At 49.1% G+C, this 22,656-nt stretch overlaps 1 protein-coding gene across 31 annotated transcripts in view; it reads left to right on the top strand.

The window, feature by feature from the left end:
• Positions 1-21,173, top strand: part of TCF7L2 (transcription factor 7 like 2) — a 197,494-nt gene extending 176,321 nt beyond the window's left edge. For 6 of the 31 annotated variants that reach the window (XM_070432249.1, XM_070432260.1, XM_070432253.1 and 3 more), the window contains 7 exons: positions 4,886-5,011; positions 5,771-5,930; positions 6,304-6,411; positions 11,599-11,647; positions 12,249-12,299; positions 13,556-13,628; positions 19,036-21,173. In XM_070432249.1, the coding sequence (XP_070288350.1) occupies positions 4,886-5,011; positions 5,771-5,930; positions 6,304-6,411; positions 11,599-11,647; positions 12,249-12,299; positions 13,556-13,628; positions 19,036-19,459 (991 nt within the window). In that variant the 3' untranslated portion in view covers positions 19,460-21,173. Of the gene's footprint in view, positions 1-4,870; positions 5,012-5,770; positions 5,931-6,303; positions 6,412-11,598; positions 11,648-12,248; positions 12,300-13,555; positions 13,629-14,281; positions 14,356-15,223; positions 15,252-19,035 lie in introns of those variants that run through there. The other 25 variants (XM_070432273.1, XM_070432278.1, XM_070432267.1 and 22 more) reach the window with 12 other exon arrangements.
• Positions 21,174-22,656: the final 1,483 nt, after the last annotated feature.

Below are 22,656 nucleotides of genomic sequence, written 5' to 3'. Positions count from 1 at the left end.
ATGTGCAGAGCTTTTATGAAGTGCTGTTTCTCGGGTGCCCTGTACTAGGTAAGGAAGAAAAGGGTGAAGATAATTTTACTATTAAGGTGAGTCACACATGGAATTTTAAGTTTTCTAGTAGCCAAATTTAATAAACACTTATAAAAAAACAGGTGAAGTTATTTTTAATGGTACCTTTTCTTCAACCCAGTATAGTCAATTACTGTCATTTGAACATGTTATCCCTGTAAAGCAAGCGTGAGTGAGACTTTACATTCTTTTTTGAACTTAGTTGTTGAAATCTGATGTGTATTTTCTACTCACAGCACACCTCAGTTTGAACTGGCCATATTTCAAGTCCTTCGTAGCCACATGTGGCTGGTGGCTGCCACATTGGCCTGTGCAGCTTTAGGTCTTTGAAACTGAAACACCATGTGCATGTACACATTCATGTACCTGTAAGCATATAAGTACATATGCAGCGTGCGTACACGTACCCACATGTGTGTACCTAGATCTTCCTAGTCCGTCCTCCCTCCCTTCCCTGTGATTAATTCTGGCTAATTTCTGTGACTGGGAGTTTATTTACAAACTGGTTGGCAGCAGTCTGTTTAAGCAGTCACTAATTGCTCCTAATGATAGTTTTATTTTCTGTTCATCTGATTTTCAGTCAAGTTAATTAAATCGGTGGAGGTTTAGACTTTCCTGATGGGCTGCAACAACTAATCCATTTTGATGATGGCGCATAATTTAATTAGCATACATTACACGGCCAAGATGCCGACCCCAGCCTCTTCCCCCAATCTCTGTAGCCAACACGGGAACCCACGGGCAGAGGGAGGACTGGACAGTCAGGCCAAGATGCTGCTTCTCCAACGTACAAGAACAGTGATTTTGGGGGGGGGGGGGGGGGGGATCCCATCCATGGAGAAAAACCAACTGTAGCAGATCCTACATCTATAACGATGCCATAGAGCAGCCGTGGGCAAACTACGGCCCGCGGGCCGGATCCGGCCTGTTTGAAATGAATAAAACTAAAAACAAAAAAGACCGTACCCTTTTATGTAATGATGTTTACTTTGAATTTATATTAGTTCACACAAACACTCCATCCATGCTTTTGTTCCGGCCCTCCGGTCCAGTTTAAGAACCCATTGTGGCCCTCGCGTCAAAAAGTTTGCCCACCCCTGCCATAGAGTCAGGCCGTCCCCAAGACCTGTCTTCCAAGGGCTATAGATAAGTCACATCGGTGTCCAGAGCCATGCCAGCATGGGTGAGGCAGGAGAATCCGGGTGCGTTCTCTTCTCCAGCAAGAGGAGGAAGAGTGTTCATTCAATAATGTCATCACAGCCTCGCAGAGCCTGGGAACGAAGGGGGAGTCTCCCAGGGGACTTAGGATCCGCAGCTCAACCTCTCTCCGTCCAGCAGTTACACGACGCACCTGGTTGCCTCTCATGTTTGTGTACTCGGTGCATTCCAGGGGTTAAAAGCGGGGAAGTAACCGTAGGATGGGGATCAGGGTTAAGCTTATTGATTGAATTATCATTAGGAGGTTAGTGGATGATTTATTGGTGGGCAGAGGGGGGTGGAGGGAAGGAAGGGAAGGGTGGGAGGAAAGGTTAGGGGCTCCGGGTGCAGGGGGGCCGCGGCGATTCCCCAGGTAGGCCTTATGAAAGGTAGCTAGTTAAAAAGCGTATACAGCAAATTAAATACATTATTGTGGTAATGGGGCGACAGAAGTATAGGTCCATTATCCTTATGGCAGTTATAGGAAATGTAGGCAGCTTGCCCTGCTCCAGAATACCCTTTGATATTCATTCTATTCAGCAGCGGGGCCAGGACTCCTCAGAATTAAGTGATGGGTCATTATACTTTAAACACCATGGAGAAGCCTAGATTGGCAATTAAACAGCTCTTGCTGACACTCACTTGTGCCACCCTGTGACCCCCTTTAGATTGAGATGTTGGAGCTCCGGGCCCTCAGCCTGCTAAATTGGCGCAAGGCTCTTCTCCTGACGAGCGCGGGCTCTGCAATCCGCCGACTTCAAAGGGAGCGAGATCATGTATAAACCATAATGTGGGTGCACCGTGGCTCACAAAAAATAAGGCAGGAAGAGATGAAATGTTACAAGTGCAAGGGGGAAAATGAGAGAATAATGACAAACCTAATGCAACTCAAAGCCGGATTGTTGCACAGGAAAATGCATCCCACTGCTTGTGCATAAAATCAAGGCCGGCAGATGACACCCAGTTAACAGAAACGTGTCAACAGTGAAGTAAAGTGAGAGTGAGTACGAGAGAGGCCCCTGAGACAGCCAGAAACAAAAATTAGTTGTCCTTAACAAGTTAAGATTCTGGCTCGGAGCCACAAAAGCAGACGGGGGCATATAATGAGCTGCTTAGAATTTTTAGGGTGTTTATTGCATTTCATGAAACAGTTGTCTGTAGAAAGGAATTTCTTACAGAAGGTATGCATATAGCGCCCCACTCCACACACACACACACACACACACACACACACACACACTCTCACACACTCACTCTGTCTTGTCTCTGCTATACATTTTTCAGGTGTATGAGCATGTGTATAGCTATGTGAACTTGGCAGTATTTGTTTCTCATGGCTGCCCTGGAAATTTTTCTCCTCCTGTGGTACTCAAACTGTGGTGTCTCCCTATGGTATTTGGTGCACACACACACACATGTGTTTTTATCTTGCTCCCTCCTCTCTCTTTCTCTCTCTCTCTCTCTCTCTCTCTCTCTCATCTGTACATATATTCTCATTCAGCAGGAAGGGAACCTATGTATTTGAGGAACGTCAAGCCTTTAACATTCACCGTGAAAGCTGCCACTCCCCACCCCTTCACCCAAGGCTTCCAGGAACACATATTCTTCACTTAGGTTTGCTCAGAGGTCTTCAGGCCTTGGGAAGGCATGCGTGCTGGTGGGGAGCCCAAGTGCCTCCTAGGGGTTCGCTTCCCATTTTTTTCCAGGGGAAAGAAATGAGGCTGGTTTTTCCCTTTTTCTCATGGTCAGTGGTATTCATTCTCTCTCATAGGGTGTTTCTTCCCTTTTCTTTCTTATTCTGTTTCTTAAATCATGGCGTTCACACCAAACTTTGACCCATTAGTAAAGGCAGCGGGAGAGGGTCATGGTGGGTTGGAATTTCTGAGTCGAGTGCCCACTGTGACTCTGGGCCCCTGTATTTTCTCTGTGGATCTGTGCAGATTGTTAGTCCTTGAATTTTTCATCATTTTTCAACTTACCATGTGTTACATTATTTTGTTTAAGTGAAAACTATTTTCCACAATCTACCTGTGGAAAGAACCTTGTGAATAAACATAGGGTCCTTTTGAAAAGCTGTCACGGGAAATCCTCATTAGCACCTCCCACCAGAATTGGCTTCCTAAGGAGTTGGCTGTCATCCACTGCATGGCGCGTGGGACTGCTATGCTTGGGATTTATTAAGAAAGCCACGGGGGCTTGATCCGGGTTCCTCTTCGCCTGAACAGCGCCCCCCTATGCTCACTGCATAACCATGGCAACTGGGAGCCCAAACCTGCCATTTTGTTTTCTTTGGGGGTCCTACCCCCTTTGCCCCTTGCCCTACTTCCCTCTCCAGTAGGACGCAGCCGGTCCTCAGAGAACATCTTTTCCTTAAGTACCATTGTGCTGTCACGTTGATGAGATGCCATGGTAACCTCACCCTTGTTGATATCACTTACCTGTGCTAAAACCGGTTTGGTTATATGTCGTTTTGCTTAAAGTCTCAGAAACTATGGGTGACTTTGAGGACTGACCATATGTTCCTTTAGGAGGGGTGGTTCTTGTGACCTAATAGAAATCATGGCGACTCCAGCATGCCAGGACATGTGACAGCTGTTTGTCCGATCCGTGTGTCAGCTTGCAGATGGGCCAAGAGTATTTTGAAATCAGCTCTTGGTCTGGCGGGTCTGCATCGTTGGGGAATGCCATTTTAGGGCGTAAACAGTGTTTCAAAGGACTTTCCTAGAAATAAGCTGCATCAGAGGAGACGACACACACTTTATTGTCTTTATTTCCTCTTTTGGTAACCATTTAGAAGGTTAATGCGTAGGTGTGTATAGCATAGGTGATATATTAAGTCAAAGTAATTTAGGAATCCCAGAATTTTAGAGCAGGAAAGGGTATAAAGATCAGAACTCAAAGCTCTGTGTGTGCGTGTTACAGAGTGCTTTTTTTTTTTTTTTTGCATCTTTCCATAAGCCGATACAAACTTATTTAAAATGTCTGTAACTTCTGATGAGAACCAAATGGGAAATATTTGGATTTTCTCCATCTTTCTGCCTCACTGTCTCCCATTCCTGTCAAAACGATGGGGCACAGCAGCAAAAGCAAAACAAAAATTGTGTTACACTCCCATCAACAGAATGAGGCCTAATGAGGCCCACGCAGCCCTGTCAGGAATGTGTGTACACGTCAGCCGCATTAATATTTTATTCGGCTGTCAATATACAACAAAAGCCTTCCCCTCTCATCTGGCGCCGATTAGGGCTTAGGAAATTGTCTTCTTAGATAGATGCCACTGGTAACACCTCAAAACACACGTGGGCGTGTGATCTCCAACAGGTCGCCCGGGCCTCCTCTGCCACCCAAGTACATCAGTTAAATTTGTCTTTTGCGAAAGATGTTGGAAATCATAACGTCTTGTGTCAGTAAGCGTAATGAAGGGGAAGATTGGCTTTAATGACATTATGAGAGTCATTATGTTTAATTTATCGCTAATTAATGCTGACAGGTTTCATATGCCGTGGGTTGCTTTCATGTGAGTGTTACGTGCTTTTTTGTTTTAGTGTATTGTGTGTGCACATCCCTCCTCATTCATTCATTTTGATTCTGACGATTTACACAGCTTTCTGTCTTCTAGGTTCCCTCCCCACATGGTCCCACCACATCACACTCTCCACACGACCGGCATCCCCCACCCGGCCATCGTCACGCCAACAGTCAAGCAGGAATCCTCCCAGAGTGACGTCGGCTCGCTCCACAGCTCGTAAGTGTCGTTATTTTTTCTTTTTAATATATTTAAGGGAGAGGGAGAGGAAGAGAGAAACAGCAATGATGAGAGAGAATCACTGATTGGCTGCCTCCTGCACGCCCCACAATGGGGATCAAGCCCACAACCCTGGAATGTGCCCTTGACCAAAATTAAACCCGGGACCCTTCAGTCTGCAGGTCGACGCTCTACCCATTGAGCCAAACCAGCTAGGACAGTGTCGCTCTTCATTGCGTTTAGCCTGTGGTTGCTGGCATGGTGGCTCCTGGCTGGTGGCCCTGGCCAAGGCTGTTGTGCTGCGTGTGATCCCGGCAGACACCCAGCTGCTGTGGGCTCTGGACCCTCACAGGAGGATGGGGTCAAGAGAACTACTTTTATGTTCTTGGCTGGACTGGGATTTGCAACCACGTCCCTGTCCCTCCCCATATCCCTGAGCCTTTGGAGCTCTGTCCTTTGAGCAGGCAATGCCGCCAAGGTGCAGGCGGCCACAGGTGCCGTGCCCTCAGCCTGGGAAAATTGTGTGCTTGTGACACTTGAGGAACTGATTGCAAAACTTCTGTGTTCCCCCAGCCTCTCCCCAGGTTGTTTCTGTCCCATTGTCCAGGCTCGGGGAGACCAAACGTGGAAGCGAGCTTTCCATTCAAAGCTGCCGAGTGTGGGCGCCGGGGAACCATGGAAATGGGCTCCATGCCACGGGGGGAGTTGGCCCACGCGGTGGTTCACAGGGTTGTGTCTGTGTGTTCTGTCCGCATCCAGAAAGCATCAGGACTCCAAAAAGGAAGAGGAAAAGAAGAAGCCCCACATAAAGAAACCTCTCAACGCGTTCATGTTGTATATGAAGGAAATGAGAGCGAAGGTCGTCGCCGAGTGCACGTTGAAAGAGAGCGCGGCCATCAACCAGATCCTGGGGCGAAGGGTAGGTGGCTGCCTCCCTGGGGGAAGAGGGGAGAGGGGACTAGGACGTCGCAGGTGGGGTGGCAAGGTGTCCCCGTCCCCGTTTGTTTTCCTTCGGCCACACTGGCAGGCCAGTCACTCCGGACTCCGACAGCCACAGCCACGACCCTCCCCCACCCCCACCCCCAGAGAGGGCAGGGGATGGAGTGACAGAGACGCCAACCTGTGCTTTGTCTGAGCACTCCTGTGGGTGCCAGGCCCCGCAGACCATTTGCAGGTTGTACGATTCCGGATGGACTTACCCGAAAAAGAAGCCGCCTTCCCCCCTCGCCGCAGTGTAGTTGGTGACTTCTGCATGTCTCTCTCTGTCTCTCTCCCCCCCATGTCCCCTCCAGTGGCACGCGTTGTCGAGAGAGGAGCAAGCAAAATACTACGAGCTGGCGCGGAAGGAGCGGCAGCTCCACATGCAGCTGTATCCCGGCTGGTCCGCACGGGATAACTATGTAGGTGGATCCTTTTTCTCGGGACTGGTCTGCAGGCGGGTGCCGGATGTCCTCGGGGACAAAGGGAATGTCAGCTTGGTTCCCTCTGCGGGGACCGTTAGCACTTCGTCCGAGCACCAGGCTCGGAGGGTCTGGTCTGGGCCTCTGGTTTGGCCCCGGCAGCATTCAGGGAGGAGGGACGGGGCTTCTCAGTACTGGTCCCTGGGCGGCCTTCCAGGGAAGAGGGTCGGGTGGAGGGAGAGCGTAGTTCCTCACAGATCTTCCAGCAGCAGGATCTTCCGTAAGAGGGAAAATGGAAACAACTGTCTTATGCTGTGGTGCAGTAGAAGCTGGGAGCCTCGTTCATCCTGAGGGGCATGATGGGAATATCCCTGAAAGAGCCAGTGGAAGTCATCCTTTGGCAGGGACCCAGCAAGGGCGGGCAAAGGGGTGTGTCTTGTGAGCTCTGTTCCTGGACTCTGTCAGCTGCAAGGTTTGCCTAATTTCCTCTCCTGGATTTTAGAAAACACTGTCGGGTGGTTTGTTTTACTAATTGCAGTGGTAATGACACTCATGACTCTTCTTCCCTAAACGCTGTCCTCTGGGACCCCTATCACCTCTCACCATTCTTTTTTATTCTCCATGTTGCCCATTAGCTCAAGTTCTGGGCTCTTTCTCCTCTGGATGGATGAAATGACTCTTATTTTGCCTGGTGCCCTAGTATAGAGCATTGGGTTACATGAAGTGATTTTGTCATCCACTGTTGGGGGCAGTGGGACAGAACTTGTCCTAATGCAGCCACAGGCTCCTCGTCCTGTTCCTTGTTAGAATCTCAGAGCCATGGGCGACTTTCTGCCAGTCGGTGCTCCTGCCCTCACTTCCCATGGGCATCGTCCATGGTGAAGGGCTCTCTCCAGATGCAGGTTGAGATCCCCTCCGTCATTGCTGGTCGCAGACTTACTGTGCACGTGGTGTGGTGGGGATTCTGAGCTAAATCAGACCTATTCACTGGCTCAGAACTTGGTCGCCTCAGCAAGTCATCGGTCCATGGGAACGTGAGTCCTGAGGGAAGGCCGAGTGCTCTGAGCAGCATTTTCAGGCTTCCTCCCCCTTTATTCTGATCCCTTCACACACGTGCTTGCCAGTCTGCTCTTGGCGGTGTGGATGAGGGGAAATGGAGAACCGAGACCTTTGGGCTGGGCTCCCAAGTGGTCATCACCCCCGCACCCATCTTCCTCCAGGCCCCGCCCCCTGAGCTGGCAGCATTAGGCTGTATTCCTCCTGGGAGGTGGAACTGGAACTAGTCCGAGCACCTCTCCATGGCTCGGGCTCTGCTCAGAGCCCTTGTCACTCACAGAGGGTCACGCCCAGGACCTGAACTGCTTGGGGGCTTTGCACGTGTCCTCAGCACGTGTGTGGTGGAGAGGCCGTTCTTCAGGGGCTGGGAGGAAGAGCATGAGAACGTTCCTGCTCCCACAGGCTCGCTGCCCCCCACCCCCACCCCACCCCCTGACCTCGAGGTGGAGCTCTCCAGCACTAGGCAGGCCCTGCAGCCTCCGCTGGTGCCCACACAGCCGTCCATGTCAGGACAGCTGCTTCCCTGGTTTCGGGTCAGAAGTCCTTAGAGGTGAGTTCCAGCTTCTCCCTGCTCCAGACCCATTCCCCGGAGTAACCTAGAACGGTGTCCCAGGAGGAATCCCTATCCCAGCAGGCATGTGGTGGTAGGAGGGCCTTCCTGTGTAGCTGTGCAGAGTGTGCACTGCACACCTGAGTGTGTTGTTTACTCTGGGGGCTAGTGCACAGCGCCGGGGAAACCTCCCCACAGGGACAAGCCTGACTGAAAGCCTCCAAACACCGCTGCCTTTGCTGACTGGGGCAGAGTAGGTGTCGCCCGAGGCTTTTTCAAACAGTGCTTTCTAGGTTTCAGCAGAGGCGCTTGAAATGACTTCAGCTCCGTGTTACTTTTGGAAGGGGTTGAAGGGGTTGAAGGGGTCTGGTGTAGGAGGGGAACCCCTGGTAAGACTTAAAAGTGAGAGGAAGATCTGGATCTGGAGCGGTAGGAGTTTCCTCTCTTGTCAGCGGTGCTGTCAGATGCCTGTCACTATGGCACATTACTCATGGGTGTGAATGCATCCCTCCCCCCTTCCCCTTTCCTCCATCTCTCCTGCTTCCCTCCATTCCCCCCTCCCTCCCTCTCCCCCATCCTTCCCTCCTTCCCCTTTTCCTCCCTTCCCTCCCTCCCTCCCTCCCCTTTTCTCCCTTCCTCCCCTTTCCTCCATCTCTCCCTGCTTCCCTCCCTTCCCCCTCCCCCCTCTCTCCCTCCCTCCCTCCTTCCTTACTTCCCTCCCTTCCTCCCCTCCATCTCTCCTTGCTTCTCCCCCTTGCCCCCTCCCCCTCCCCCCTCCTCCCTCCCTCCCTCCCTCCCTTCTGTCCATGCCCCAGGAAACAGCCTGTGGAGCAAGAATCAAAACTTCAAGCTTTTATGAATTTGATTGTGGTGTCATGTTAGTATTTTTTTAACTGACCTGACCTAGAGGTTTATAGAATTTTTTGGTCGTTATAAAGTCCAGAAGGTTCCTCAGGAAGGTTTTCTGTGCCTCTCACGTTCCTACCTCTCCAGCCGAGCGGTGCCGGAGCCTTCCTGCCGCCAGCGCAGCAGAGTAGAAGTGAGGGAGTCCCATTGGGTGTGGGGTGTGGCACCGTCTGGAGCACAGAAAACAGCCCTTCCCCAGTGACGTGGACCCTGGCCGGGTAATAGCACACGATTCCCTTTCTAGCTCTTCTAGGTCAGGCAGGGAGAGAGAGCCTAGGCCAGTGGTCGGCGAACTCATTAGCCAGCAGACCCAAATATCAACAGGACAACGATTAAAATTTCTGTTGAGAGCCAAATTTTTTAAACTTAAACTATATAGGTAGGTACGTTGTTATTAACTTAATTAAGGTTCTCCTAAGCTGGCCTTTGCTAAAAACGTCCTCAATCTGATTGAGGTACGTTCGCTGAAGTCGACCCCTTCCAACTCTCCCATCCACACTCGTCTTGTATACTTGTTTCGTCTATCCCCTTTCTGAAAACCGACTTCTGCGCATGGGCCACAAAGTTTCAATCGCCCTGTACGTGCGCGCCCGCAGGTGGTATTTTGTGGAAGAGCCACACTCAAAGGGCCAAAGAGCCACATGTGGCTCGCGAGCCGCAGTTTGCCGACCACTGGCCTAGGCCGTGTGCTCGTCTGGCATTTTTTCCCCCTCACCACCATATTTTAGGCCTTAAAAAAAAAAAAGATGATGGGGGAGACGCAGCTCCCTCTTCACTAAATAGTGTTCATTCATTTCTTCACGCCCCTTCCTTTAGAAGTCTTTAGTCTGAATGGCTGTTTCCTCAGTCGTGGACAGCTCAGTCTCTGTCCTAAATGGACAGCTTCCCATGGGCAGTGGCATTTTCAGCTGCCTCTTAGAATAGCTTGTGAGAGATCGGAAATGTGGGGGACATCGTATTAAAGATGACTGAGGAGCCCTGGGGCCTGTGCTGCGGCCACCACCCAGCCCAGGCCCCTAACTGAACTGAACTCCTGCCTATCCCAAGGTGGCCAGGCGGCCCTTGGCTCCTTACGTAGGACAGGCACATGATGAAGGCGGCGTCTGAGGCCTGAGAAGGCACACGAACCCCTTCCTCCTCCCCCTCCTCCCTTCTTTCCATCCTCCCTCCTTCCCTGCCTTTCTTCTCCCCTCCTTCTCTTCCATTGTATGTCTAGGAACATAAAATGTTCCCAGTGGAAACGCTGAACTGAAGGCCAAGACAAATCCCCAAGTGGTACAGGCCCCACGATCTGAGGAAAGAGGGGCTTTCTCTAAGACAGTGGGCGGTCAGCCCTGGGGTGCAGCCAAAACTCGGTGGCCTCTCCACCCCGAGTTTCTCCTCGCAGCCCTGGTGCATGCTCAGGTTTTCTGCCCGTCACTGCTCATTTCTCCTCCGAGCTTGACTTTGACACGCCACGGGAACCTTTAGGCGAAGGTAGTTTTTAGGTATTCAGAACATGGAGATGCGAGGCCAGGCCTTTTGTTGGTGACATTTCCTATCCACCAGGCAGTGAGCCCCTGGACAGGACTGGCACTAAGGCGGAGAGGCAGGAGTTTCAGGTCTGGAAGGAGGCAGGCACCTCTACAGAACTCCTCCTGTTCCCACCCACACCCACAGCCACGCGTGCACCGTCAGGGTCTCAGGGAGGATCAGGTTGGAGGATGTGAGCGACTCCATGCAGGGCATCGCCTATAATCAATCACAAACCTTCCCCAGAGGCCCGGCATTCAGTATGTTGGCAGGATAGCTCAGTGGGTGAGGGCGGTGGAACCAGGACCCCTGAGTTCCCATCCTGGCCCCCCCATTGACTGGCTTTGTGATCTCAGGAAGGTTACGGAACCCCTCTGTGCCTCAGTTTCCTTATCTGTAAGATGGGAATGGTGACAGTACCTGTGGTCTAGGACTGAGTGAGGATAAATGAGTCACTAGACATGGCATGCTTAGACTCATGGCTGGCTGTAGTCTGTGTTCAGTGAACATTAGCTGTTACTGTTAGGAGTTTTATTGTGATATAGCGGGGGAATGGCGACAGTGTCCCCTCTTTGTGAATGTCCACTCAGCAGTTTTAGAAGGAACTCAGATGACTTCTGGTTCTGTTTCGCCTTTTTAAATCCCCTCTTCTGTCCTCTCAAACCAAGGCTTACACTACAGCTCTGGAAAACCCCTGCTTCAGCTTTTAAATTTTGATTCAGAAAGAGGACCTTTTGGCCTTGATAAGAGGTTCGGATGAGCAGGAGGCTCTGTGTCCCCTTAGCCATCTCAACATTCATTTGAGCTGCGGAGCTAGGCTCGTGGGCCCTTCTAGCCCAGTTTGTCCACACCCCCTGTCCCTCCCTCATCCTTTTATGGAATCAGGGGCACTGGGTCAGGTTTGAGGAGGGATATGGTGTGTGGGAAAGAGGTCTCCTTTACCCCATCAATTCCTTCTCTTATCCTGTGGGGCAGGCGTCCTGCCGGCTGGCACATAGTTCCTTTGGGCATTAGGGTTAAAGCAGGTGGGGGTTTTAGCTGGTGTGGATGGAGAGGAGCAAGCAGTCTGCTCCCCTCCTCCCTCCTCCTTTCCAGGGGAGTCCCAACACCCTCCTCCCACCTGTTACTTGAAATAATTCCCTGTGTTTTATCTGTTTGTCTAGGGGAAGAAGAAGAAGAGGAAAAGGGACAAGCAGCCCGGGGAGACCAATGGTAAGTTAGAATAATGCGGATGCAGGGAGGAGCGGCACCCTTCAGGACCACTCTGTTATGTTAGGCTTGGCGGGGGTGGGTGGTGGGGTCCGGGGGGGGGGGAGGCAGTAGAAGCTCAAGGCCAGGACGTTGTGGGGGGACCCATCTTAGCCAGCCTTTTTGTTTATGCATTTTAATTAATTGCTTCATGACTGCCCTTTTAAAGCTAGTAACATTTATTGTTGCATGAAAAGCACATTGTAATTCTAGTGGAATGTGTTTGGAAATAACTATAGAGCCTGTAACTGGAGAGCAGTAGGCATGCCTATGCGGGTTTACACAGTCTGCTTACTCCGTATGTGTCCGAGCAGGGCTGAGGAGGGGCTAGGGGAGTAGGAGGGGAGTGTGTGAGTGTTTGATATTAACTGGGCTGTTCCTGAATGTTCCGATGCATGCCTTTACAGTGGTAAATTGCACCCGACTTAAATTAAGGAGGTTTGTCATTCTCTAGAAGAAATTAGAAATACTGCATAGGCAATCTCAGGTCCCTTGGAGAAGGCCAGGCTTTTACGAACAACAAAAACATTTTGAAGGCTTTGTATAATTTGTTCTTTTTTTTCAGAACACAGCGAATGTTTCCTAAATCCTTGCCTTTCACTTCCTCCGATTACAGGTGCTAATGTCATTTTGAGTCGTTAAAATAGTTGCTTAAACTGTTTTTTAATTTTTCTTGCCATTATAGTTTGATTAACATTAAACACGTATGACATTTGAACATTCTTTAAAATGACCATCTACTCAGTTTTGTATGTTTCAGTAGAGTATTTTTTTTTCAGTTGCTTTTGTTGTTTCTTTTTCTTTTTTTTTTTATTTAATTTAACTTTTGCTTTGTTTATTTATTTTTCCCATAACAGTTGTTTAAGCAGTAATGACAGTGATCTAGAGTTGAACTAACTGTGCAAATTGAATATGCAGTATTTCTTTAAAAGAGACTGGTTTAAAAAAAATATGGAAGGAATTCAGTAATAAACCTCCTTAATCTAATGGCATTTTTTTTCATTGCTCCCACTAAGTTTTCTCATGCAAGCATGCATCTGCAGTATGATTATTTTTTTCCTTCGCTTTTTTTAAATTTTAGTTTTTTTCTTCCTTTTGCTTTTCTGCTCATACTTTGCAAGCCCACTAGCATTTTACTGACTGTACCTGCTTAAATGCTGCTATGAGCTTCTCACTAACTCCTAACAGCTCATTTACATAGCCTGTGTACCTTTATCTGTTCCTCTCTTAATATTAATGAACATAGATTAAAAAAGAAAAGATGAACATTCCAAAAGCTGCAATATCCCAGTACCACAATCCTTTTCTTTCTTTATTTCTTTCTGTTTCATTTCATTTTGTTCTGTTTTTATTTGCAGTATTTTTCTTTTTTTTTATACTGTTATACTCTGAGAAGAAAAAAGCATGTTACAAACTTAATTCCCTCCTTTGCTTTATTTTCTTCTTTAAGAAAAACAAATTGAGAGAAAAAACAAAAACAAAAGTGGAAACGTATTATTTGAAAGCTACGTATTTAGTACCTAACCTCACTGTATCAGCTTGAACCGAATCTGAGACAGTCCTTAATGAAGGGATACTGCAGCTTTATTTGCAACAGCTAATTTCACAAGTTGAATAAGAATGTGATTTTTTTTTTACCTTTTTTTTATTATTAAAGAAAGTTAAAAATCGAAAGTCGATATTTTGTAATTAGTAACCAGGTCATTGATTTATTCCCTTTTTTATTTTTATTTTTTTCTTATTTGTATCTTTCTCTTTTCCCCTCCCTCCCCCCCCTCTCTTTCTCTCTCTCTCTCTCTCTCTCTCTCCCTCTCCCTCTCCCTCTCTCCCATGTTCTCCTCCTCTGCTCGCTTCTCTCTTGAACTCATTCAGACCTGAGCGCTCCTAAGAAATGCCGAGCGCGCTTTGGCCTTGATCAACAGAATAACTGGTGCGGCCCTTGCAGGTGTGTATAGATTTCCCAGATTCGCTGTGCTGGTTTGCAGCTGGTCTATTCGGTCCTTTCCCCCTCTCTGGCCTGTCGCTTTGTAGCTCTGTGTGTGGATCTTAGGAGACACGAGGGCGCGGGACACTGCTCTGTGAGGGATGTGCTTGTTCCCCCCGCTGCTGCTAGCCAAAATGCCACTGTAAACAGCATCACTTGTGCCTCCTCGGGTCAGCGACAGCAAACCCCAGCACGCCCCTCCCAGGGAACGTTGCCTGCCATCCCCCTTGCTCATGACAGCCCGGGACGGGGCTCAGGGACATTCACCGTAACCCTGGCCTAAGTAGACGCCAACAACGTCGCCTTTCCCCCTCCTCTTCTCTCTCTGTTTTTATTTTTTTCCCCTTGTTTTTTTTTTTTTTTTTTTTTTTTTTGGTTTCTGGTTGTTGTTTTCTTTTGTGTGTGTGTGTGTATGTGTGTGTTTTATCGTTTTATTTTATTTTTTTCTTTTGACTCATAGAAGTCCTTCCCTTTCATGCCCTTGGTGAGGGAAGGAGTGAGTAGAGCCGAGGTGATGATGCGGAAGACAGGTCAGCTGTAGCTGAGCGTCCACACGCAGCTGAGCACGACCCACCATTGTGTTGTGTTTTTTTGTGTTTACCTTATGCTAACAGATGCAAATACTCCAAAGAAGTGTCGGGCACTGTTCGGGCTTGACCGACAGACTTTATGGTGCAAACCGTGCAGGTATATGACCACTGCGAGGCCTTTGGGAAAATCAAAGCAATTCTGTCCTCTGATACCTTAGTGTGTCAATATATCTGGACCCCGTCCCCGTCTACCTTGCACTGGCATCAATGACTAATGATCCTCACTCTTCCAAATTCCCTTGCTAATTTTACGCTCTCCCCACTGTCTCTTCCTCTCTTTCCCCCATCCTCTTCCAAATAACACATGACCCCGGTGGTAGGGCCTAGACAGCAACCCCAACAGACCAGGACAGGCACTTGCCCTTTTGCTCTGAAAGCCAGCCTCCTGGAACTGGCCCAGCCCGGGAATGCTCCCGTGGCCCGAACGCCGGGTGCAGAGGGAGCTGGAATTGGCAGCAGTAGCATTTCCGTGCACTCGGAGTCGGGGCACTTGGAGATGTGCTCTGGGGCAGGCTTTTTTTTTTTTTTTTTTTTTTTGGTTTGGTTTTGTTGTTTTGTTTTATGTTAAAACCCACATCTGTGTGCAGAGGAGCTTGGCTAGCTGACATTGTTTTACAGTGCTGCTAAGAAGCGTGGCATTGATCGGCAGGCACCAGCTAACAGGGCTGCATGAGGGAGCCCCGCAGGCCCACGCTCTGGTGCTGCTGGCCTGCGGGGCCAACAACACACACATCTCTGTTAGAGAGAGAGAGAGGGAGAGAGAGAGCACACGTTGGTTCCAAAAGGAATCAGAAGCGTCCCGATTCAACCCCGGGTTCCACCCACAGGCTCCCATCCAACCTGTAACCTCAGGGAAGGGATAGGTACTTCCTTCTTGGTGGAGGGATACCGAATAGTGCCTGTCTCCTTTCCTTTCCTTCAATGACCACCTTGGTTAAATTTGTTGTTTCTTTGTTCTGATACAAGCAGTCTTTGAATTTGGAATATTATGATGGTAGGTATCTCAACACCCAAACACGCCTTTCTGTTTGTAGTGCCTCCCCTGTCACGTGTCCCTCTCCTCCATGCCTTTGCCATTTGTTCCGTGTCTAGACGTTAGATCAGATGTCCATCCCATTACGTGCATGCCCACGACTCCCGTGTCTCCTCCCCTCCTGATGCCTCCAAGCGAGAGACTGGGGCAGTGCCTGGCATTACCACACCTTTAGGGGAGAGAGGGCTTGAGAGTTGATGGAGAGGGAAGTCCCCAGGCAATTCTCCCCCCAGTGAGCGAGGATGGGGGCACTTCGGGCGGAGGCCCACCAGGAGAGGGGGTGATTCAGCCATTCTGCGAGATGGCAGTGTTCACGGAGGTGACAGATGTCCTTCCCACAGTCTTCTCTGTGCAACAGAAAAGGGTTTCCTGATGGGGTTGACGGAAGATGTTAGTATTTAATTAGGGCCAGCCCGGAAGACAGGGGCCCTGCTTCCCCTAACTATCCAGGCTGGGAATTTGTGGGGCCCAGTAGGAAGATCACTGGCTGGGGAACCCTGTTCCGAGGCACCCACTATGGCCATGGCCAAGGATGAGCTAACCACAGGGTGCACTTGGAGAGAGGGTTCCTCACCATAGAAAGTATGGCCGCACCACACACACACCTCGCCAGGTGGACTCTTGCCTGGTTTGTGCATTTTATTTGGGGAGGCGAGCCTTGGTCCGTGAATCCCTGTTTTGTTCGGGAAGCAGCGACTGCGAGGTAGACTTGGCCCTTTTTTTTTTTATTATGGGTGAAAGTTCATCACTAACTTCGACGGGACGGACAACCCTTTCCTAGACACAGACAGCCCTTACCTAAAGCCATGAAAATTCCTGAGAGACTAGAATTTTCATGACATTTTTACCCAAAACAAAAACAGCTGAAGATCTTCGTAGCTGCTTCGTAAACGTGATTTCCTCACCCGCAGCTTCGAGGGGCCAGCCGTCGGTGTGGCGGCCTGGCTGTGGGTGCCGAGGGGTCCTCGTCATTCCTGGGGTCCCTCCCGCCTCAGCACTGTCGGTGGGTCCTAGTGGCCACTATCTTCTGTGGGGGGCAGTGTTCATACCCTAAAAGCTGTTAGCAGATACATTCCTGCTCCTTTTAGGGTGTAACTCCAAACTGGGATCAGGAAGAATTCTTTCTCTCCCAGTCAACCCATAAGAAGCTAAAAATGGATTTTTAAGAGGCCACTCCTTGATTAGAGATGGAGGCAGGGAGGGTACGAGGAGGAGTTTGTCCCTTTTTTCCTCAACTTTTCCCAGGATCTGGCTTGATGCTAAATCACTAGGACAAAATGTGTTTTTTAAAAAAGAGAAGTTGCAGAACGAGGCATTTTCCCGGCCCGTCAGAAGTGTGTGTGCTCACTGCCATTTGCTCAGCCACCTCCTAGGAGAATACTCCACCATTCGTAGTCTTCATGTGCCCGCACATCCCCACACCACGCACGGAAACCCCCGTGGCACAGGGAGGGCGGGAGGGCCGGGGAGCACCAGAACCGCTCCTAGCTCTAGCCGGTCACGGCTCCTCGCTCCCTACACAGGGTTGTTTCTCATGTTATTTGACATTTGAGCACATTTTTAACAAGATTCTGTTTTGAGCCCACCAAGTTGCTTTTCCCATCTTTTCTTTCTGCCCTAATATAGCATGGAATGCTGCCTGATGTCCTTCTTTATTTCCTGTTGTTTTTCCCCTTTCCCTCTCCCTTTCTTCTCTCTCTCATTTCTCCCTGTTGCTTTCTCCATGTTGCTTATGCCCTCCTACCCTCACCTCCTCCCCGCTCCCATTTTAAAATGCATGGACATCTTAGTGTTTTGAGCATGTTTTGATCTGCAGGCGGAGGTGGTTTAAAGCTCTGATTGATAGGCGTATGTATTGATCTTGGGCTTCTGGGATGGAAGTAGAACCCACCCTCTATTTCAGTCTATCCCAGAGGAGAGAAAGGAACCGTGTCAATTTGAAGGTGATGAGGGGGACTGTCCCCCACACCCCCAGAGTTCCTTCCACCAGAGAGGAGTGGGTAGACCCTGAGGCCCCCTGCCCAGGGTCTTGGCCTCTGGGAGGCAGGGAAGACCAAGCATGTCCCTCCTATCCTCCCTACCCCACCTCCCATCCCTCCTCCTGCCATCTTGCTGAGTCCACACCCCACACACAGGGGCATGATCAGACAGCCTGGGCTCAGGCCCAAGGAGGAACTCATCACTCCCCCTTCCTTTCGATGGCCAGTGACATCTGACAGTGGTTGCCTCAGCCAGGCAGCAGCCTCGTTGCTTTCCAGCGTGGAAAGCCAGCCGGCGCTCACACTTGTTTGCGGATGGAGTGTTCCCAGCCCTACAGTCGGTGCTACCTGACTAGGTTCTCCTTAGATCAGCTCCCCCCCCCCCCCCCCACATCTGCATTGTTTTGATAGCATGATGGGGGTTGATCTCAGGGCCACCTTTGCTACCGAGTATTAGCCCATCAGACTGGGGTTCATAGTAGGAGAAGCGTAGAGGTCACAGGCCCAGTTTCTTGAATTGATTTCCCCAACCTTCGATGATAAGCAAGAGAGGCTCTGAAATTCTCATTCCGACCCCTTACATAAACAGGAAGTAGGAAAGGGAGATTCTGGTTTTGGTGCAGGGCAAGCAAAAAAATTAGCCTCCGTGGTTTAAACACCAATCGGGACAACCCAGACCCAGAAGGTCCATGCTGGGACCGACCCCTGGCACTTCTTCTTGTCTCACTTCCTTGTGACCTGCTGCACCCTTCAGCTACCGGCCTCGGGGCGCCCCTCCATGCCATCCTCACTCTCTCCTTCCAGCCTTCTCACTCTGGGGTGAGGGAGGGGAAGACCCCAAATCTTAAAAAAAAAAAAAAAATCAAGTCTGAATCATAATTTAATCCACAACCTGCAGGCCATACAACCAGTTATTCTTGTTCCTTTGGATCATTTTCTGTTTTTCTTATTCTTCCCCCTTCTCCACCTTCGTTGATCCTCTTCTACCTGTTTTTGGTGTTTTTTTGTTTTTGTTTCTTTATTTTCTGTTGTTTTTTTTTTAAATTTATTTTATTTTGTTTTCTTTTTGTTTCCCCCTCCTCTCACCTGATTCTGACCTCTTGATTTGGTGTGGTTCTTAACAGACAAGCCCGACAGCTCTCTGGGCCCAGCAGCCTGGTGGTGGTGGTGATGGTGGTGGTGGTGGTGGTGGTGGTGTGTTGAGAACTTTAAGCCTCTTGCTAGTGCTGCCTTCAGCTCTATGGGCTCAGTAGTCAGCATTTTGAGAGTTTCATATTCATGTGAGGCACCTGGGAAGGGGCTCTGTCTTTCTCTGTACACACACACACACACACACACCATTGGGAGGCGGGAGAGGGAAGGGGGGCGGGGATGGAAGGTCTGATGGGAGAGTGAGGGAATGCTTAAGCCCAAGGAGAAATGATAATTTATTAGTTCATCTCACTTTCTAGCAAATCGATGCCACCAACTACAGGTGGCATCCAGTAGTTTGCTTAGACATTTGGGCAGGGGTGGGTCATGGGTGTTGAGTGGGGGTAGGGGCAGCAGGTAGGTAGGGAATTCCATACAATTAAATAGATTTTGTTCATCAGAGCAGACGGATGTGTGGGCAGTAGTTACGTGGGCACGGCACCTCGTGGAACTTTAATAGCGCTCTGGCCACGGGCGTGCCGCCTCCGTGGGGCATCCGCTAGGTGACGTCGGCTTGACTCTCTCCCTTGGCACCTCTGCCCGTTATTCACAGAACCTCTTTCCCCTGTTTCTAGGAGAAAAAAAAAGTGCGTTCGCTACATACAAGGTGAAGGCAGCTGCCTCAGTCCACCCTCTTCAGATGGAAGCTTACTAGACTCGCCTCCTCCCTCCCCCAACCTGCTAGGCTCCCCTCCCCAAGACGCCAAGTCGCAGACTGAGCAGACGCAGCCTCTCTCGCTGTCCCTGAAGCCCGACCCCCTGGCCCACCTGTCCATGATGCCTCCGCCGCCCGCCCTCCTGCTTGCCGAGGCCGCCCATGGCAAGGCCCCTGCCCTCTGTCCCAACGGGGCCCTGGACCTGCCTCCCGCCGCTTTGCAGCCGCCCATCCTGCCCTCGTCATCTATTGCACAGCCGTCGACATCTTCCTTACATTCCCACAGCTCTCTGGCCGGGACCCAGCCCCAGCCGCTCTCCCTGGTAACCAAGTCTTTAGAATAGCTTTAGCTTCGTGAGCCCCGCTTGTTTTGTGTAGTGTTTCATTTTGCTTTTCTTCATTTCCTCCCCCCTTTTTGGAAGGTTTTGTTTTGTACTCTTAATTTTGTGCCACGTGGCTACATCAGTTAATGTTTATCGAGTTCATTGGTCAATATTTGACCCATTCTTATTTCAGTGTCTCCTTTTAAATATGTAGATGAGAGAAGAACCTCATGATTCTACCAAAATTTTTATCAACAGCTGTTTAAAGTCTTTGTAGCGTTTAAAAATATATATATATATACATAACTGTTATGTAGTTGGGATAGCTTAGTTTTAAAAGACTGATTAAAAAGCAAAAAGGAAAAAAAAAAAGAAGCAATTTGGAAGCAGCCCTCCAGAAGGAGTTGGTTCTGTATTATTTGTATTAAATACGAGCTTGCGAACCAATCATTTTACATCTGGTTTTTAAACCACCAGGGCACGACGAATGCAGTGCCGTTTTTTTTCTTCTTCCGTGTGAAACAACTTTTATTGTGATGTTACTTGTTATTGTTTAAATGTACAGAAACAAAGGGTTAAAATGTGTTAATATACCTTGTTCCATGGTGTTGTTCTTTTGGGGGGGGAGGGGATGCTACTCAACACTTAATGGCATCACAGCGCTGTTGGACCAGTAGTATTTATTGCTTTAGAGATTGCTCGTCGAACCCGTACGTCGTCCCTTTTAAAATATGTTTTCCTTTTTTCTTGAAACTGTGTAAAGTCTTTTTTCCCCCTTAGCATCAGCATCTTATATATAACAACTCATTTGTACAAGGTTTTTAAGTTTATATATAAAATGTGTATATATATTTTTTTGTTTGTTTCCATTTTCGACTTTTTTTTTTTTTCTGTATGAAACCCAGATGCCGCCAAATGGACATGAATAGTTGCATTAAAGGATCAGTAGCATTAACAAAAGTTGTTTTAAAAGCCATTATGTGAAACAAGACTTGAAAATTAGCGAGGGAATTTTAGCGACGCTGTTAGAGCAACGACGGGAACGTCCCTGTGTCCTCTTTGAACTCACAGTCGAATGCCCTGCACCCCGAGGATGTGGACTGACTGCGGAACTTTATGTGCCAAAATTCTCAGTGACTTTAGCTTTCTCCCTCTTTTCGATGCTGTAATTTCCGTTCACCATGTTTTGCTGTGATGTTACATAGGTAGATCTGTGTGTAGTTTTAATGTCACCTATAACAAGATGTGTTTGGTAGCAGATTGTCCAGAAAAGCATTTTAAATGAAGAGGTATAAACCCTTAAGGGCCAAAATTCTGTATATTAGATTACTCTTAAAGGAGAAACCAGCTACCGCTTCTATGTACCCATACGACATACGAGTAGGTAGCGAACTTTAAAAATAAACAAAACCTAGGCATGTTGATGTTGCAAAATGCTGTATAAAGCTGAAACCTGTTCATTCACAGTGCCATTGTAGTTGACATGAAGCGATTGTAAAACTGTCTCCGATTTTTCTCTGGTTTATTAAGATGCTAACGATAACATTTTTTTGTGTGTGAATACTTTGAATGTTTCCTAACAGTTGTGATGTTACTGTTCCGTTTTATGCTCTTATTCCAGTTTCATTTCTAATGGTTTGGAAGCCATTTTTGTAATGAATAAATGTTCATGCTGTACAGTATCTGTAGCATGCCGTGCTGGGTTAATAAAAGCAACTTAGTGTGTGCAGATGAAGGCTGGTCACGTGTGTCTGTGATTTGCATTTTATCTCCGGGGAAACCGGATCTGCCTGCTGGAACCTGAGGTCCTGGGGCTGGTAGGGGTGGTGGGTGGTGACTCAGGTACCAAGACGTGGTCTCGAACCCTTTCGATGGGTTGATTCTCCCCTCCCTGTTTGGCATATTCTGTCACCGTAAGTTCATTTCTGAAAGCCAAGCACAGTTACAGACCACATGTCACCCTCTGGCTGTGAAACAGTCTCTCCTCTACAGCCCAGTTGTCTCTCCCTCACAGTATCGTTTTACATCCGTCCCCTTTAAGGACCATTGATGGGAATGTATCCTAAGTTCTTTCCATGAGTTGCGTGCAGGCAGGAGTGCCAGGGGTCAACTCGAAGCCCTTTTTCGGGCAGTGAGCAACTGTCGAGAAAGTTGGATTGAGATGGTTTACCTAAGGTTTGTGCGGAGGAATCTGCGAAACCCAAGTTCTTTGTCTGCCCTGGTCAGGGTGCAAGGTTGTTACCATCACCAATGGACCACGATGAAGATCTGCCTAAGGCAGTGGTTCTCAACCTTGGCTGCACATTAGAATCACCTGGGAATCTTTTTAAAATCCTGATTTCTGGGTGGAATGAGGCCCAGAAATCAGGATTCTAAAAAGATTCCCAGGTGATTCTAATGTGCAGCCAAGGTTGAGAACCACTGGCCTAAGGTTTCTGTGGTGATCACTTCTCAGGCTGACTGGGAGGGACGATGTCCATGGTGCTCACTTCTAGAACCAGCAAACCTTCAGAGGAGTGACTTCTGGGCCATCAAGCTGCCCGTGTCGCCGCTGTGGTCAGGCACGGTCAAGGTCACACAGTGTTGTCATCAGGATCTTACAGTCCGTCCGGAGCTCTGCTCTCCGCCCACTAGTTCTTGTTTTGTGAATTCGCGGTATTTTGGTTTTGCTTTTAGCTCTGTATTCCCAGGAAGGAGTGATTCTGGGGTCCTGCCCCAATTTAGTTCGCACACTGACCCCCGAGTGACCTTCGAAAACACAGATGAGAACAATATTTGCAGCAGCACGTAGTGTGGGAGTTGCCCCTGTGAGTTCGCTCATTCCAGCCCCACACCTGAGGGGGTGTTATTCTCCCTCCACCTTCTGCTCTATGCTCTGAAACCCGGTTTAGACACTCAGGGTTTGTGTCTTGTCCAAGGTCTCGGAGCATGAAGGGTGGTGGAGCTGGGATTTAGTCACCTCGGACTCCAAGCCTGTGCTCCTGACACAGGTGTGCCTCCTGCATAGTCAGCGTGGTCCTCCAACCACGATGGGGCAGGCCTGAGCTTCGCCTGGCGCCCCTCCTCCGCCCCCACACTCACTCCCTCTCTAGCCAGATGGAGGAGAGGTCGGCTTCCTCAAAGCATTTTCCTTTTCCACTTTCGAAGATGCCGTCTCCTCTGCCGGGAAGGATCGGCTCTGCTCCTGTGCCTGCTCCCCGCTTCCTACCTGGACACTC

The sequence above is a fragment of the Myotis yumanensis genome, unplaced genomic scaffold, assembly GCF_028538775.1.
Source record: "Myotis yumanensis isolate MYYU_CA2020_CCGP unplaced genomic scaffold, mMyoYum1.0.hap1 SCAF_13, whole genome shotgun sequence".
Classification (NCBI taxonomy): domain Eukaryota; kingdom Metazoa; phylum Chordata; class Mammalia; order Chiroptera; family Vespertilionidae; genus Myotis; species Myotis yumanensis.
Note: the sequence above shows the minus strand (reverse complement) of the source record. Positions and strands in the feature narration are given on the sequence as shown.